Source organism: Calonectris borealis, chromosome 9 (assembly GCF_964195595.1).
Source record: "Calonectris borealis chromosome 9, bCalBor7.hap1.2, whole genome shotgun sequence".
Classification (NCBI taxonomy): domain Eukaryota; kingdom Metazoa; phylum Chordata; class Aves; order Procellariiformes; family Procellariidae; genus Calonectris; species Calonectris borealis.
The window spans coordinates 10,326,753-10,345,282 of NC_134320.1; the positions used below are offsets into that span (position 1 = coordinate 10,326,753).

The 18,530-nt window shown below is 42.1% G+C and overlaps 1 protein-coding gene across 1 annotated transcript in view; it reads right to left on the bottom strand.

Annotated features, from left to right (window-relative positions):
• The window catches only part of DOCK10 (dedicator of cytokinesis 10), a 162,558-nt gene extending 145,366 nt beyond the window's left edge, over positions 1 to 17,192 (bottom strand). The window contains exon 1 of the mRNA XM_075158204.1: positions 16,807 to 17,192. Within this exon, the coding sequence (XP_075014305.1) occupies positions 16,807 to 16,905 (99 nt within the window). The 5' untranslated portion in view covers positions 16,906 to 17,192. The remainder of the gene's footprint in view (positions 1 to 16,806) is intronic.
• Between the last annotated feature and the right edge of the window lie 1,338 nt (positions 17,193 to 18,530).

Sequence of the window (18,530 nt, forward strand, 5' to 3'; positions counted from 1 at the left end):
ATAACTATACGAGAGGGGCTTAAGTCATTCGTGCTGTACCTTACAGCAGCAGCAACGCTGACACTAGCGCAACATTCAGGAGGTACCTTCCCCGTGCTGCCACAAAACCTCTGCAGTGTCACCTGGCTACAGAAGGGCTGCAGAAAGTAAGTGTATGGCACCCTCTAGGGAGTAGTACATGAAAGACAAATTCACCACCTGACGCGTCTCTCCTCGCTGGGATGACACCACAGATTACATCACTGTGTTTATAAAATCTTCTCTTTAAATTAAAAAAAAAAAAAAAGTAACTACACTATCCAAAACCTTTAAAGATGAGTCAGGTGTTCTCCACCATAGCTAGGGAGACAGCCCAAAGGGAGGGCTGCAGGATTAGGACTGTTGTTTCTACCTAACCTTTCGAAATATTGCATGGTTCAAACTGAATGACAAGTTATGCACACACTTACCTTTAAAAAAAAAAACAAAAGAAGTGACCCCCTGAAGGCTGCCTATGCAGCACGGTGCTACTTGTGGCACGGAAGGACGGAGCAGGCTACGAGAACTTGCGCCTGCTCCAAGAGCACCCTTGTGCAAACGAGGCGGCAGCGTGCCGGGGTGCCACCCGAACCGCGGGCTGCAAAGCAGGGGATGTCTCCCCGGAACGGGGAGCCCAGCGAGGGCTGCACAACAGCAGAGACGGGGCTGCTGAACAACCGGCAAGCTCACGGGAGCTCATGCTGCAAAACACAGTCTTACAACTGTTTCTTGACTTTACCTGCTGAAAGCAGAAACCATCTCGTACGGGGGAAGTCTGATAACCACAGAAACAGGCTATCCGGACTGCATGTGCTAACGCCGCCTTTCTCTTCTCAATATTGCTTTTTCACCTCTTTCATGTTGATGTCTGGTGAAAAGTATTATGCAGAAGTTGCGTGGAGTACTCTTAATTACTTCCACACTGTACACGGCCAAAATACAGAGGTTTCCCCCTGTTCGATCCCACAGCAGTTTACTAATGACATCAACATATTGCAACCATTTAACAGATAAGGAAACAGAGACAAAGTTTAAAGACTGAAGTAAGGATTTCCAACAGGCTAATGACAGAAGGTGGGCTAGAACCCACATCTCTGGAGCTCCAACCCCTAAAGGGGTTTCTCGGAATATTATCTTTACACAAAATGTGAAAAAAAGTTATAACTTGCATGCAAATAATTGCCACATTCTTATTTCCAACTCAGGTGAAGCAGCTCAGGGGATTTTCAAGTAATTTCTCACTTCGACAGGTAGTTTTCTACAATTATAGCCTTTGTGAGATCAATGGGATTATTCTTGGGTCTTAGACTAAGTAAAATGGGAGAAGTGTAGTCTACGGGCAGTGATGAAAACCTCTTTATTTCAATGCACTTCAGTGGCTTCTGGATCTAGCACTAAATATTTTAAAGAGCGGCTAAGAGCACTGTTGTGGTTTCCTTAAACATATAACAGGAAAAATAAATATTTAACTTCATACTAGGAAAAGTAATTACTTAACTTATAAAGCAAATGTTTGTTTGTTTTTTAAAAGAACTTTTATTATCCCATAAAATTGGAGGACAATTAGTTGGAGCTACCAAAATGCATCCTTTCTCTGCCACAGAGTTAAATAAAGACATCAAGCCACAGCAGAAAAAAATCCAGGCACTATCCCGTTGGTTCCCAAAAAGAACTGGTAGCAAATTTTTACCCTCTTTCAGAAAGATCCACATTTAACTTGCAGACAACCCCTGGTTGCAGCTGGTCCTGCTTCCAGAAGACTTCCAGTTCACTAACCCAACGGGAGAGAGTAGAAAACTAAAACTGGCATAGAGAAAAAAAAATACCATACTAGCTTGGTTTCACTCTAACATGTTATTTTTTGTAACAGATCTTACAGCTCTAACAGAGCACAACTAGTCTGTTACCTTGCCAGGGCTCAAGATTTCCATGACATGCAAAAACTCCAAAGACTTCTGTCTAAATGTTTCAAGAATTAATTTTTAAGAATGAAACACATCCAGCTACGCGGAAAGCCACTGTTCTCACACAAGAAGAGCAAACGCGTTCTCCATTTGCTGCCCTCGCACCAGCCCTGCTGCTTACAGAATCTGGGAAGAGAAACAAGCAACCCCGGAGACCAGGGAGGAAGGTCCCTCAGCCCGTTCTCCCAATGGCACACTGCATGGCTCTAAGAGAAGTAAGTCGTCAGCCGCTAACGAGTCTTTAAGAATAACCTGTGGGTTTGGATGAGATGCCATTTGTACAGCAATATTCTCTATGTTATATGGCCTGAATATGGGTTGAATAGCACAGTGCTTTAATGAACTACTCTTTCTCCCTTAAAATATGATCAAAAGCCTACCAAAACACTGGGAAAACTCTCACTGACATCAAACAAACTTTGGATGAGAGCCATAGAAACCTGTATTGCTGACATCTCATCTTCAGGATGTGCAACCTAGAGTCTATTTCTTTAACAGCCACAGCTTGCCACAATCCAAAATTAGCATTTCTGTTCAAATACAGGCTAGAAATACAAAGCAAGAACAAATACAGAGAGACTAGAGTTACCTTCAAAAAGAAGCCACCCACATCTGGAGTAAAGTAGAATTTCATCAGAGTGATATCTTGTTAGAAAATGCATTTCTTATTCCAATTTGCCTCCAGTCCAAGCCAATGACATCTTTCTACTCACAACCCAGCTAAGAACAGATAACAAAAAATAGAACTGCTCCACACCCAGAACACTTTCAGCCTCTAGCTCTTTGAAAAGATGATCTCTCTCTTTCAGCTCAGGAGAGAGCTTGCGAGGGAAGGTATCTCTTGGCATGCTCCTATCTACTCATACACTGCTTCATTTTTCAAACTCACTCGAGTAGGAAGAAACGTACATGGCTCAAAATTTGAGGTAGGAATTTACATTAGATAAATGAGTTCCTTCTTTTAGTGTTTCTCATATTATTTAACAGAGAAAAACATTAACTGTTTACTATCAAGAAAGAGTGGAATTGGGTATTAACTGAATGAGTCGCGCTTCATACACAAATCCTAACTGCCTGCACAAGACAGGTACAAATAGAGGCCCTACCAGGTAAGCTAGAGAGGCAGGACTCTGAAATACAAACGAACACAGGGTAAAAATATTTAGGGAACGGGAGCGTGGCAATCAATGGCAGCTTGCATGGCATGTGTCAAGGAATGGCCACAAAGAAGATGGAGAGGACACAAGACTTCTCTCTGCTCTCCTTCACTAGGACCCTGAGGACGCAGAGAATCCCACCAGCTCCGCAGACCTGCGGTCTGCCTCTGCCAGGGACTGCAGCAGCTTTTTCCCCAGCACATCACTGCGTCTCATGCAGACAGTTAACTTCGATGGCATCTCCACCTAGGTCACAGCTCTCCAGCACAGTCTCCCATTCTTTAGCATGTCAGCCTTTAGAACAAGCACCTGGGAGCCAAGCACATTTTTTATTTGTCTGCATTAAAAATGAACACCCCCTACTTTTTTTCTTGCATATGAAGTCAGGCCAGAGAGGTTACACTGGCTCATCTCCTGCCTCCCAGTTTTGGTATCCTTCCTCTCTCCCTTCTTTCTCTCAGAAGCCAGACTGACAGGACAAGAGTAGTATCCAACACCTTCTGCCTCTGAGTCAGGCTACACATGTGGTAGAGATCAGCAGCAATTCCCTCCTGGCTCTGCAGAGGCCATTCACAGGAGACTTTTGGATTCTCAAGCCAAGAAACCCCTTTCCAAACTCCCTCCCAAGAAAGATGGACTGTCCCAGAGGGCCAGGAGTTTAGCTGCCTAAAGCACTTCAGGTTAATTTAATACATTTTTAATTCAAAACATCAAATGCCTTGAAGATAACAATTTCTACTGCAAGCTGGGAGTTCAGCAGCTGAAAACAATAGGAAATGGGGAAGAGCTGAAGGCAGTGGCCAGTACCAGAATGATCATCAACTACCGATCCAGCACCAGCATGAACGGAGTTCAGTGTAGTTCTGGACATAATGCAAGGTATCTCTAGCAAAGGAAGCACTCATACTACTCTATTTAATAGTAATAACATGAATAGCTTGGTGAGACATCACCAAGAATACATGTACAGGTCTGTCCACCTTGAAGGAAGAACCAGTTGCAGGAAAGACCTGCTAACATGACCAGGGAATGAATGTGTTGAGGAGTATCAGGGCTGATGTGTATGGTTCTCAGATACCCAGTACAAAACTGACACACTGGATTGAGCCCTGTAGAAGGTCACCAAGACAGGCTGGGGCTGGAGGACACAACATATGAGGAAAGGCTGAGAGAAATATGTTTGTCCACCCTTAAGAAATGAAGGCCGATGGGAAATCTTGCCGCTGCCTTCAATTACCCAGCAGTAGGGTATAGACAGACCTAGGCTCTTCTTGGAGTTACAGGGGCAGGGGACCAGACACAATGGACAAAAGTTGCGACAAGGGAAATTCCAATTAATTACAATAAAAAAGGTTTTTCACCATGAGGGTGGTCAAACACTGGAAGAGGGCACCCCAGGGACTACGGGATCTCCATCCTTGGAGAGTCTCAAAACTTGACTGGACAAGGGCCTGAGCAACCTGATTTAGTTGGACTTGGTTTGAGTGGGGAGCTGGACTCGACAACCTCTAGAAGTTCCTTGCAAAGTAAGTTATTTCATGGCTGTGTAAAAAGACAGCTTATTCAGCCCAGCAAACCAGAGCCTGAATGTGTGCCCTGCCTGGGAGAGCCCTAAACACAACCGAAGCAAAGAGCTACTCAAGCCAAAGGCTAACACAAAGACAAGAACAAGAGGCTCTAAACTGACCATTTAGGCCATACAATTTTACTTCGCAGAGGCTCTGTTTCTAATCTAACACAAAAAAAGAGCAAAAGAAGCTCCCAATCAGGCTTCTTTCAACTCAAAGTCAGCTGTATAATCCCTGCTTATTATTTCAAGGCAATTTCACTTTGAGGCAGGCTCCATATGCAAAGAGTTCAGCCAGGAGCAAGGAACAATCTCATTCAATTTCCGAGCATAAGCTTCTACAGCTGGAAAATGAGGCACAAAACGTGGATAAAGTAAGAAAGGAAATGCGAAGTAAAATTTGTACATACAATGGCCAGCAAAAACTGTGTTGTCTCAGGTGCCGATGTCCCGTGACCCCACTCCCCCAAACAGAGCAGCTGCAGATGTATCCTTTATCTGATGCCACAAGAAGAATATGGATTACTTCCACTAGCAGTATAATAATGTGGCTTCAGATCCTTTTTTTTTTTCCCTTATCAGGACCAAGAATCCAACAGCAGTTTTTCCCAAAATAAAGAGAAGAATCGTGACTCTACAAGTTTTTCAGGCTGCAAATACTAGGGAAGGCTCTTGGGTTTTTTGTTTGTTTGCTTTTTAAATGTTGCTCAAAAAAAAACCCCAAACCAAAATCTGATGGCTCCAAGGGCAGCAAACCAAGCGGCCTTATCCTATTTGATCATGCCAAGTGTGTCCTAACCATGACACTTTTAGGGCTAAAGCACATGAGGCAAATAATGAATTTCTACACAGAAATCCACCATCACAGAATCCTACCGGCACAAACATCAGTCTCCACAAGACAAGTCATTTCACAGAAAAGGGAACTGTGAGCATGTAGTGCCAGCTACTATCATACAGCAGAAGTTGTCATCTCGATTACAATGAGGGGTTCTTAGCAGATCTAGAACTTAAGGGAGGCTCATATCCCCCCTCCTTTTACAGAAGCCAGAAAGTCCAAGCTGCATAATGCAGCAGTGAGACCACCCGTACAACGGCATGCAAAAAATACATGGTCTCTCAGACCAACAGTCCTCGGTGGGACACCATAGCCCTTGCAGAAGGGCTACACCTGGAGCAACTCATACACAGCTCCTCTGCTACCTCATGGAAGGAAGAGCCTGAAAAACCACAGTTTTGCCCTTATCACCACAGAAAGGAGAAACCAAAATGCATTTTCAGAAATGATCTTGTTTTGCTTTTTTCACAGCACAAGAATGTGCTCACAATATCAAGCTGAGTAACAGCTATTTTAGCATCTAATGAGCGACATTGTGGTGTTCTGTCCCCTGGACAGCTTTTCTGTGCAACATGTGTTTTTCATTTTGTGTCTCTTGTTTCACTCCCTTTCTTTTACTTGAACTCTAGAAGAGAATAAAATCGTACAAAACCCAAAACTAACAAACCTGCATTGTTGGTGTCAATTAACATTCGCATCCACAAGGCTCTTTATTCAACTAAATACAAAATTAGCAAAACCAACCCAACTATAAGTTGTTTGGTCTATATTTGTTAAGCTGTAACACAGTCTCTAAAAACATGTGTCTTCTGGTTAGTATTTCAGGCAAAAATCTTTAGAATAATAACATTTTTATTAGGAACATGTGTGTTTTGAAAGATTAATACTGAACTCCGAAAGATTAAAATATGAGTAGAAACTATGATCTAAATACACTTGTGCAAAGAGTTTTCATTCTCACTGACTGAAATGTCTAGTTGCAAGTCATTTGTTTTTATTATTAAAGTCTTAATCATGTTGGTATTTTTTTTTAATTGATATTTATAAAAATCCTGTTCTTGTAGAACCATTTCAAGAGCATTAGTAAGAAAAACTTAATCTAGTATATAACAGAAGTGATGTCATTCTTTATTTTATTATGACACATCTCAAATGAACTTCCAGGGGATCCTAATAATTTTAGGTGGTACCCAAACATTGACCTCTTCTCTATTTAGTCTTCCAGAACTTCTCCACCTGAGTAGGAAACAAAACCAAAGCAGCCAGAGAATGCTTTTCAAGAAATGGTGATTATTTACGCTTACAAATGTATTGCTTGATTTCAGGGAAGCAATCAGCTCTCTAGTTGTGCTGAACATGCAATTAGATTTTTAAACAGATGACCAACTTCCTGGACCACCCCCTCGTTCTTCTGCTGGCAGCTGGGCATTCAATGGGCTTATGTTCTTAAGTAACTCCAGCTGCAAAAGTGCAAAGGCATAAGTAAATAATTGAAATGTTACAGACTGCACACTGGAACTTTAACTGTGAAGATTGTTTTATTGTCGTTTTTTAAGGAAGTAAACATTCTGGTTGTCTGTGCTGCCAAAGCTTTCATTAGAACACGCGACATCCAAGTGAATATATTACAATACATACAGATTTCCTTTAAACATACCCTTTTTTCATACCAAGGAAAAATATTCCCAACTTTCTCTTAAAAGTCTGGTAGAAATTAAGATACAGAGATAGCAACTGTTCACTTCTGCTGAGATTTACTCCAACATATAATTAGTGCTCGAATTAGATCCAAGCCAGAAGTTAACGATCATTTATCACTTTATATGTAATATTACAATGATTTCATGTTAACACAGAGTTGCAGCCAACAGAAGAGCTCTCACCTTGCTGTCATTTATGCTTTTATCAAGCAGCTGAGCAAATTAGGAACAGTTACATCTAAATAAAGGTATATACACACAACTAAACACACACTGTCAGGCAGAAGGGTGGAGTTGGTTACAATTACTCACTCTCAGTGCTAGTGTCTCACTCTTAATGTAGTAATGCTAAATTCAACATGACTACTCTTCACAAAAAATCAGGTTGGCAATTTACTGAGGAGAGAGCTGGGGCAGATCGCCAGTGGTACACATAAGCACTGGGAAACGGAAGCCACAGCATTTCTAGTGAGACACCTATGGAACACGTCCTCCACCCAGCATAAGCTTATCAGCAGATCTCGCCGCTCTGTGAAGCAGCACCCTCTGGCTTTCAAATCTCACATCATCTGATTTGAAAAAAAAAACCCACAAGCTTGAATGCCAGCCATAAAAGATTGCTACACCCTGGTAGGAGATACTACCCTAACTAAGTAAAGACATCCTGCTGAACCAGCATTCACACGAGTGTCAGCCAAGAGAACCAGGCACGGCGGAAGGTTAAGGGAGGTTCACCTTTGTCTTGGTATTGCTGCTACCCGTGGACTGTGGATAGCGCTTGCCTGGGGTTTCAAGAGACAAGAGAACAATTCATCTCAAGAAAATAATGGAGAAGATGGATCCATCATTCTACTCCACATGTAGACTTATCTGGTGATCTGGGAAGCATATAATCAAATGGCACTACAATTATTATTTAACTTAGGAGTGCAGAGGAACCCAGCATCTGCCTATGACACATGACTTCTGGAAGCTCCAACCTGATCCAGAAGATCAAACCACACCAGTATGAACCCACGCTTTAAAGATAAATCTAATCCTGCTTTCCAACTTGACTATGCAGATAGAAATCTGAAGATGTTCCACTGCAACCAAAAGAATCAATGGGAATTTTTTTATTTTTAACCAGAATCCACTCAACCTATTTAAAGCAACAAAGATATTTAAATTTGACTGTTATTGACATTATTCATCCCATTGTAGCAACAAAAGTTGAAGCCGCAGATGGGTTAATATTTATGAGAAAGTCAACAGAACATCAAACAGAACAGGAAATAGTGTTTCCTGCCAAACTGTCTAAAAGCAGTCGTACCCTCAGCACTTGCACTTCCCCAGTTTTCACTACTGTTATCTTACAGACAGACACGAAAAAACTACAGAATCTCCTAAGCTGAGCCCATGATAATAGCAACGAGAAAGTATTATTCCTTAGTCATGGTTCAATTTTCATTTATTTTCATACCCTTAAGACACAGAAAAATATTTTTTAAAAGTCCTTGTTAGCTAGTGATAGCAAGACTTGTTTGGCATACTGGTTACAGGGAACACCTGGAGCTCTGACGCAGGCAAAAGGAATCAGACCGCTGTCATTTTGCCTTTTTCTTTTTTTGCCCTATAAATGCTAACAGCAGTTAACTGAACAAAATTGTAAGCTGCCCATTACTTCCATGCTTTTTTTTTTTTTCAAGAAAGGAAAAAAATCTTCATAAACAAGAATTAAGAGGAGAATTAAGAGGTGTGCTAACACGCTAGGCTTTTGGTACTGAGGGCACCCGTCTCAGTATGGTTCCTCTTGAGGCACAGCTGTGCCAATACACTAAGCTGTGATATCAAAGTCTAGCATTTAACTGGACTTAAAACAAAAACAAACAAACAAAAAACCCAAAGGAAAATTTTGTGACAATTCCTGGAATGTTTTCCTCTCCTAGGAAGAGACACATGCTCCAAAACATAACCCCCCCCCCCTCACTCACACACCCAAAGAACAGCAAAAGAAACACAAACAGGCAGATTTCCAGGCAGCTCCAGACATTAGTCACCCAAAGGTTCACCTGTAACAGCCACAATTAAAAGACAAGGAAAAAGATGATCTTCTTGTCCCTAAATATTCCCATTTAGTATCATCTACCTAAATACTGTAGCATGACATGAAAACATATCTAGTTCCACTGATGCAAACTTCCACGCAAATAGAGTCGAAGGGAGGAGAGAAAAAACAGGGGAAGGAAACACGTGAGGGGGAAGATTCAGATTTCCTTTTATTTCTTTAGTTTTAATTCCTGTAATTCTCATCTTTTAAACTATTAATAACCCACATTATAAGGACTTCTTGTTTTTAAAAGTTTCGTCCTTTTAACTGTCAACAGGCAGTTGATACGCGGCCTTTTGTAAAACTGCAGCTGTTTTTTCAGGGCAAAACGGCAAGGTCCACTTCGCTGCTTTTCCTTGACAGCGCTCTTGCTCTTACCACCACTCCTAAAGCATCCTCAGCTCCAGCTCTGCACCGGTAACACAGCTGGGGCTTACCACGGGCAATGCAAGCCGGCGGTGGATCCGACGTCAGACCAGAGCTGGCAGCGTGGCACACGGCCGCAGTGCCAGCGCACGAGGAGCGGTGCCGGGGAGCATCACCTTCTGCCTCTGTCTGAATGCCACCAGTGCGCTCCTCTGCGGAGACCGTGCTGTTGAGGACATCTGGCTACGTCTTGCCCAGTGCTAAACACTTGCCGTTCCCAGTTACCACATCGGTTGGAGCCGTGGGTGAGCCACCACATTCAGCAGCAGCCCCTCACTGCTGCAGCATACAGGTTTTATACCTCAGCTTTTCAAACTCCTATGGAAGAGTCATTTGCCGACTCCCATTCTTTATCACACACAGACTTCTCCAGAATAAAGAAACTCACATTTTCAAATCTGAATCCCTGCCAGATCCTTTAGGGTTAGGAGATGGGCTCTTCTGAAAAACAGTGGTAGGAAACAGAACCCCCAAAGTGTCAGGGTGCAAAAACCAAGTATTGTGGCCCTTATAGCTCATTCTGGCACATCTCAATATCCATCAGCATGGAATTTAAATGCCAAGTATCTCTGCTTAAAACCCCAAAAACCACGTATGCCACATTATTCCAAGGAAAAAGATGTTAGCCCTGGCAGCTACCTATTTACTTAAGTCTATTTAAAAAAAAAAATATAAATCTATTGATACATATACACATCAAGATATTCCACTGTCTTCCACACTGTACTGAACAGGGAGCCACTGATACAGAAATTCTTTAAAGAAACAGACATAGCTGAGAGGTTCTTCTTTCAATAAGAGTCACTATTATTTGAATTATATTTTATCTAATGAACAGTCATTCAAATAGCAATTATTTATACAAAACCATTTGTTTAACGTAAAACTTTACACTGAAGCTAGGAGAGAGGCTTATTACCAAACCCAAAGACTTTACATTGAGAGAACGGGGGTGAGAGGCATGGCTAGACAGAACACCACAGTGAGGAGAAGGAGCAGAGAGATTATCGATTTGAAGAACTGGCAAGGAGAATTCCTGGAAAAAGCGGGTTTTAAGATGGCGGGGATGGCAAGCAGAGATGGGGTGCCTGACAGACAACTGACATACTGTTCCCTGCATACAGAGGGGCAGTAACGGAGGCTCGGAGACAAGTGGGTGAAAGGCACAAAGAGCAATAAGGACTGAGCACTGGAAGGGGCGAGGGCAGCAAAGCAGGGAGTGGGTAGATAAAAGAATGAAGAATTGAGAGTAAGATAATGTTTAAGTGCAACATACAGGCCACGCCTAGTAAAGTTGAAGGGTTCTCATTGCAAGAACAACTTTAAAAAGAAAAAAAGAGATAAACCTCACACTAATGCACATCGGTTATTGCGTCCTGCTGTACTACTGCTCATCCTGCTTATTGCGACGCAAGTAACTTGTAACTTCCACCTGAAATTGGTCTGCAAACAGTGATCCTCTTACCCTTTCTGGAGAAAGGATACATAGAAGGCAAAAAGTATTTTATTGCCAACATTCACAGCAAGCTGGAGCTAGCGTTCCTACAAAAAAACCCATGCCATTTTCTTCCATTTCCAAAATGAGCATGCTGTGTTTCATGGGCACCAAATCTTTTCCAAAGTCTACAGACATACGTGAACGCTTGGGTACGTATTTGAAATACAAAAAGGAGCAGGAGATTTCTAAAAGACACCTGAAGAAAAGTGATCATCTACCTAGATGGCAACTTTTTTTTGTGTATATTACGGATTTCCTAACGTTGCTGTTAAACCACAGGTTATTATTTGACCCAGAAAGAGGATAAGCTAAATTTCTGCCTGTGCATCTCCTGAATTTCTGTTTGGTAAGTTCTCCTAACTAACCTCCAAAACACTTCTCATAGATTCTGGGGAAGCTGGGAGGATAAATTCATGCAGCACTGAAGAGACCAGTATCATTCAATTCTACTTAATATTCTATGATTTAGTTTCCACCAGTGCTTGCAATTTTAGCTGTTTAATGAAATGGTGTCAGCAGAACAGAAGCACCGTACAATCACCAGCTCAAAGAGAAAAACAACTGTTACTCATGTGAAAGGCAACTGATGCCTAAAGTGAGATGTGAGCTTTGGAACAGACAGATGCTTTTTAGTAACTTGCTTTCAGAGGAGCGCTGTGTATGATATTTCATTTCTGCATTGTTACTGTAATTGCTCTTTATCGACCACTGGAAGTCTACCTGCTACACATGAATGGAAGGAAAAAAAGTGTGCCTATATACTGACAATGGAGACATGATAGCTCAGCACATATTTTAGTACGCATTGCAAATATGTGAATACAAAAGATACAGACCACATGATATTCTGGAATAAATATTAAAGTCTGCTCATTACTGTTTTTAATACTTACTCATCACTCCCTTTCTCTCTGCATGCAGAATCAGAGGTGTGACCCAGGAGACTTGTTTTCCCAAGGTCTCTCCCCGACAATGCACAGTTGTTCTCTACTGTGCACTTTCTGGTATTTTGTTCAGCATAGCTTAAAAGTTCAAAGCCATGAAACAGTTCCATCCCAAGGATGGCCAAGTTTTGGCCCCTGAACCACTTTTGAGGCTCTCCTACCTAACAAAAAAGAAAAAAAAAAAAAAAAAGCAGCCAGGAAAAGGTCTGTACGCTTCTATCTTCAACGACAGACTGATATTGCTACAAATACCACAAGTTAATTCATGGCCTGTGAAATGCAACGGAGGCATTCCTAACAAAAGACATCAAGCCTGGCATGTGCCATGGTACTTGCACAGCAATGGAGAAAGCTCTTTCATGGGACGGACTCCAAAGATGATTTATTATCTAAGCCAGCATGGTCCAATAGCCCCCAGGGCGACTTCAGCCCATCACTTTCACTCTAAAAGACTCAACAAGCTCTGAAGACTTTCTCCTGCGCCTACTCATAGCATGGAAAGGAGTGCTGTATTTGCTTCCAAAGGGGAGAGAAGGGGGATATGGAGGGCTGGCCTCCTTCCCTCCCTCAAACCGTACATACATTTTATGCAATATCTGGGCATAAGCAGACTTTCTTTTCTCTGTTCTGCTGACTTTTTGGCTTGGACTCTCCACCGGGGCTGCCAGAGCTTGCACAGGGCTAAAAGGGCAAGAAGGCGGGGGGTGGAGAGAGGATACGGAAGAAGCAGCAACAAGAATCTCACAGCAGAAGAAAGGGATGGAAAAAGTAGTTTCAGGGTTAGAAGCCACTGAGGCTCCGTTACATGCCACTACGGCCAGAAGTTGCCATAGCAGTCCTCCCCCCCGCCTCTCCTCATGTCCCTTCTCCCAGAGTACTTGTTCTGTCACGCACCTCAGGGGACACATCGTCTGCAAACCAGAGCACCCCAGCATGGTCCTTCCCCCCACCTCCAGCTGACCAAGCACACTCGCTATGAGGGGTCAGGAGCCTGCAAGCGTCAGGACGAAGACGCTTGCTCATGCTCAGACACCCCACAAGGGAGTAGAGGGTCCCAAATTTCTTCCCCCACCCCAGTCCCCAGCCAGTACTTGCACAAGTATCAAAGCAGTATAAACACTCTACGAACACACTTAAACAGCAAACGAACACACTTAAACAGCAAACGAACACACTTAAACAGCAAACGAACACACTTAAACAGCAAACGATGCCATCATAGATGCCAATGATGAAATAAGTCCGGTATCCCCCATGGACACTACCTTTAATGCCCCAGGAACAGACGTGCATTGTGCCTGAGAGGAAGTAAGGGAGGCTGCATTTAAAACAGAAACATGAAACTTTTTTTAGAGTTTCAAACCATCCACACAGTGGAGAGGATCTGTCTAAAAATCCAACACAAACGAGACATAAAAGAGAAGAGAGGGAGAGTCTGGGGCAGAAAGGGAACAGCAGGGAAACAGCTGATGGGCAGGAGGGAGGGGAAGTGGGAGAAAAGCAGGGCTTGTGCCCAGCTAGGCTTGGGAGCTTTCAGGTGACAAGCTTTGTACTAATCCTATATTGCATTAATTCTAGTCACAGAGCAAATGTAGAAAATGGACCAGGAGAGAGAAAGGCAAGAGGAATTAATCCTAATCCAAGAAGGAATACAAAGGAATTGGTAAAGGTGTCACAGGAAAACTGTTAGTAATCACCCGCAGCTCTTAAAGGAATCCTCTAACTCATGCAAAATACAAAACTCTGGTTTGAATTTTAATGAATAATTTTTTGGAAGTCAGAGGAATTTGAGTGGGGAGGGCAGCATTTGAAATCCAGTAAGGTTTACAAACCCCTCAAAATTATCCCAGAGCCTGGCAAAAACTCAAATCACAGGACAAGCTTCTCACACTTTAGAAGTATATTTTCTTCAAACCATGCCAACCTCTCCCCCCAAAACAAGAAAAAAACCAATCTAGAATAAAGATCGCTGAGGAACTTGCATCAAAACACAGACACATTTAACCCATAGGTAAAGTGTTCCAGACACCTTTAGGATAAAAGTTGTTTCCAGGCCTTGCCTCTGCAGAGCGACTGTGCTCCCCACATGGTCAGCCTTTAACTTAGTCCTCAGAAAAGGAGAGGCACGTGTTATGAGACACTTGAGAGTCCAGAATTTCATTCTTGCTTATAAGTCAGAAGTCCACTTCTCAAAATCAGCTGACGTGCATCAGCCTACTCACAGTTGCAAAAGCAGGTACGTCTAGCACAGAACACACATGGGCAAACTGCATTTAAATGATGACAGTTTAAAAATTAAAATCCACTATGGTTAACCAAAATCAAAGATAATAAACAAAGATTTTTTCCTTTTTTGCTATGCTAAACATATCTAGTCATTCCAGTTTCAGAGAGAACGTTTCTGTACTGGTCTTGTTGATAAATAGTAACACTTAAAAAAGGAAGCTTTTTTTTCTTCCTCTATGGCATCCAACTCCATTGCATTCATTAAATTTCATTACATCTACATCATTTAATTTAGGTCAACATGTCAAAGTAGCCTAGAATCATGTTTGCTTTAAGTCAGCCAACATTAGTCTCAAAGCTGAAAAACCCATTTCAGACTCAATGACAGAATCGCCTTCTACTTCCTCCACACAACATGAAGTCAAAAGTGGAGAATTACACTCAGAATTACGAAAATCACTACAATGTTGACAGCTTACTAAATTTCTATACAATGCATATAATACCAACTGCACAACAGCAATACTCAGAAGAAAATCTAGTAGTAAGCTAATTGTTAATTAATAATGAATGAATTAGTAATTTAAAATGTAATACAGTGTATTTTTTTCAATCTTTTAGCCTTTTTTTTTTTTTTTTTTTTTTGAGTCCGCAGAGATAAAACATTGTTTCACAGGGGCAGCAGCAGACTCCTGTTGGAGGGAGGCATCCACCTCCATTTCCCTATATTCGCCTGGGACCTTAATGACAGTAGCTACAGTTCGCACTGCTGTCTGCACAGTATGAACCCGCGCAAGTCACAAATCATACAATCATAGAATTGTTTAGGTTGGAAAAGACCTTTAAGGTCATCAAGTCCAACCGTTAACCTAGATTTCCTCATCTGATGTATTTTTATACAAGCTTAAAGCCAATCTACATTAGGTCATCTCAAAACATTGCACTGTGTTCCAAAACATGTAGTATTTGGGTTCCAGCTGAAAAGCATTACAGTACCCAAGCAAAGAAGCTGGCTGTTAACTCCCAGAGTACAAGTTGGGGAGGAGGGGCTGGGCAGCACCTCCCCAATGCTCCGAGGGAACTCTCTCCCTGTATTTGTAAAGCACTGTGTAAAATTTAAGAACAAAAAAGCAAATTTGACCTCTTGCCTGTGTGTATCATAGGGAAAAAAAATGGTACCAGAGATGATAAGTAACCTACTAAAAATTATATTTAATAATAATATATGTTGTAATTACGTATCATTGACATGGAGGGGAAAAAATAGACTACTGCATTGTGAGCCCAATCTAAAAACAAAGGAGAGGGGTGGAAAATAAAAAGAAGAAAAAACCTCCTGAGTTTCTGCTGTAAGAGAACTGCTCCGGAATGCTTCGCTGACACATGTTACCATTCAGCACTAAGGCAGCTTGGTGCCCTTATTACACTGCTATTGGAGCCTGGAGCCCAGAAAGGGACAACGTGAGCAGAAGTCATTTACACTAAGCAAGCACACAAAGGGCAGGCAGCTCTCAGTTTTCTTACATTTCACAGGAGAGGGAAAAAATTGCCCATGTCAGCAGTGAGAATAGCGGGGCAGATTATGAAAGAGTCTTAACAGCCAGGCAAATTATTCAGCCATATGGGGAGGATAGCCCGTGATGGGGTTGAACTTGGAGACATTTGTTCCAAGGCTCTTACTATAGATTATTGCATGATCTTGGGCAGTTAGCTCCTGGTGTTTTGTTTTTCTTATCAACAAAAACAGGGATAAAGTTGGCGTTTGCTAATATAAGAATACACAGTTGCTATAAAACAGACAGCAAATATAATCTAGCTTCAGAAAATTATTATTGAGTTCTGTGAAATGTAGGCAATCCTAAACTGGAAACCTTGCACACAGTGCAAGTAAGTCTTTGTTATTTGTGCAATATCACTTCTGTGTCACTATTTCATAGCCTATTGACCTTGTGCTAGAAAAGTTACAAACATATTTTGACTTCTGGAAGTGACACACGCGCTGCAGACTGCCTGTTGTAAACCACAACAATAGTAAACCTTCTCTCTGCACAACCGTCGTCCTCCAAAGCCAACACAAGGCTTAATTTTCCAGATTCTCCTTCCTCTTTTCTACTGCTGTTCATTCTCTCCCTCCCCAAACCTCTTATTTAACCTTGTAAGCCAGGGGAAAAAAGTTGATGCGGCTTCTATAAACCAAGAGCATTTTGAGTTACTCAAGCTGACTCACTTCCTATGAATTTAAAACAAAGCGTTAGTCAAGTGACAGATTCAAAACAACAGTAAAAACTCTACATTTAAATCCGAGTGCCTAGGTCTCCCTACCTAGGACTGCCTGGGATTGCATATTAAGGGCTTATTTGCACGAGTTATTCAACCAACCTGACGAATCTTTCTTGCAGCTCTCTTCATTTCTTTCCTTCGCTTTATCGTCTTCTTCAGCCTCTCTTTCCCTACAAAGTCTTTTCTCTTTTCCCCCATTTTCTCCAATGCTTTTAACTTCTTTCTAAACCATTTTCTTCCCTTCTCTGTCTCCACCCTCTCTGAGGCTCTCTTCCCTTATCTCCTTTTCCTCATTTCTGCATCAATTTAATCCCCGGTGCCAGTCTCAAATGAAGTTCCTAGAATTGCTCAGGAGAAGACTTTGCCCCTTTTGTCTGCCTGCAGAGGAGGGAGCCCAGCAGCTGGAGAATGTGCAAGCCCTGCATTCTTGCCTGTGCCCTTTGCTTGGTCTGCCCTTACAGCTGGGCTCCAGCAGCCAGCTGAAAACCATCAGATCCTTGTCAGGGCCACACCACTGCAAGTGTCCTTGGGATACCCCAGCTACAAAATTACTCATCAGACACTTCAAAACAAACAAACAGAAATGCTGAGAAAGGAGACTACTTGCAAATAATGTGGGTCTTGTCTTTGAACAGGTAAGGGATCTTGCACAGGATATTAATTAAAGATATTGGAATACAGATTCATGAACAAGGTTCACAGGTAAAATACAAATATAAACAAGTTGTTTAATACGTCAATATTGCACTGCATTCACAGAAGGTTGCTAACATCCTAAATATGCCTGACAAGTTGTCCGCCCTGAGCAAGCTGTAACTTATCTCAAACGCAAAGGCTCGCAAAAGCAGAACCTCCACCAGCTCTGGACTGCAGATAATACTCTCTTATGCCTGTGCCATGAATAAACTCTCTCTCTCCTCAACCATCAAAATGGGACAAGGCTTTCACTCGACACACGTGCTTTTAAGATTACTTCACCAGGCTATCACCTCAACCTTAACCAAAGAAAACACAAAAATAAGAAAGCCAAGACATTAAGAAGTCTGCAGGGAAACAGACAAAAATCTAGAGGCTGGCCTGTGAAGGCTCTGCAGGTGCATGTATGTACAACCACACAGAGTCTGTTTTGTATACAACACCACCGTATAGTCATTGTCTGTATAAATGCCTTGCTTTGGTTCATCCTGGACAAACAGTAGACATCAGAACACCCTCAGAAGAAAGGAGCCTTTCACAGTCCAGTTTCAGTCTTTGGAATAGCTCAGTTAACACCGTACCTTCTCAACAGATGAAGTTTTCAGGGTCATTTCATTCACTGGCCTGATTCTCAACATGGAAGTCCAATTCAAGCATGGCCACTTAACGAGAAAAAAAACCAACACGATCCTACAGCATAAGCAGAGTTAAAGCTCTGTTATTATTACCCAGGGCACCAAGGCAGTGGGTGCTCTCTGTGAGGCTGTAAACAATATACATTACTCTTCTTGAGAGACTACAAAATGCCACTGGAGTCACAAAAAACCCTCACCAATGGTAGGTAATTACCCAAAACTAGAAATATACAATTACTATATAAATAGAGGCTTTATTATTTGTAAAGAACATACCACATACAATACACATTGGAAACAAATGGAATCTATTCTTTCAGGAATTACAGTGGCCCCAGGTAAAACAACAAGGAGAGAAGCCCATTTTTGAGGGAAGAGAAAGCCATGTAATCCAGCCTTCTGCTCGAGAGACAGCTAGGACGAGGTCATTGGACACCACAACTCTCTGTGCTTGGCTGCAGCGTGATGGAAAGAAACCTCGGCCAAAAAAAA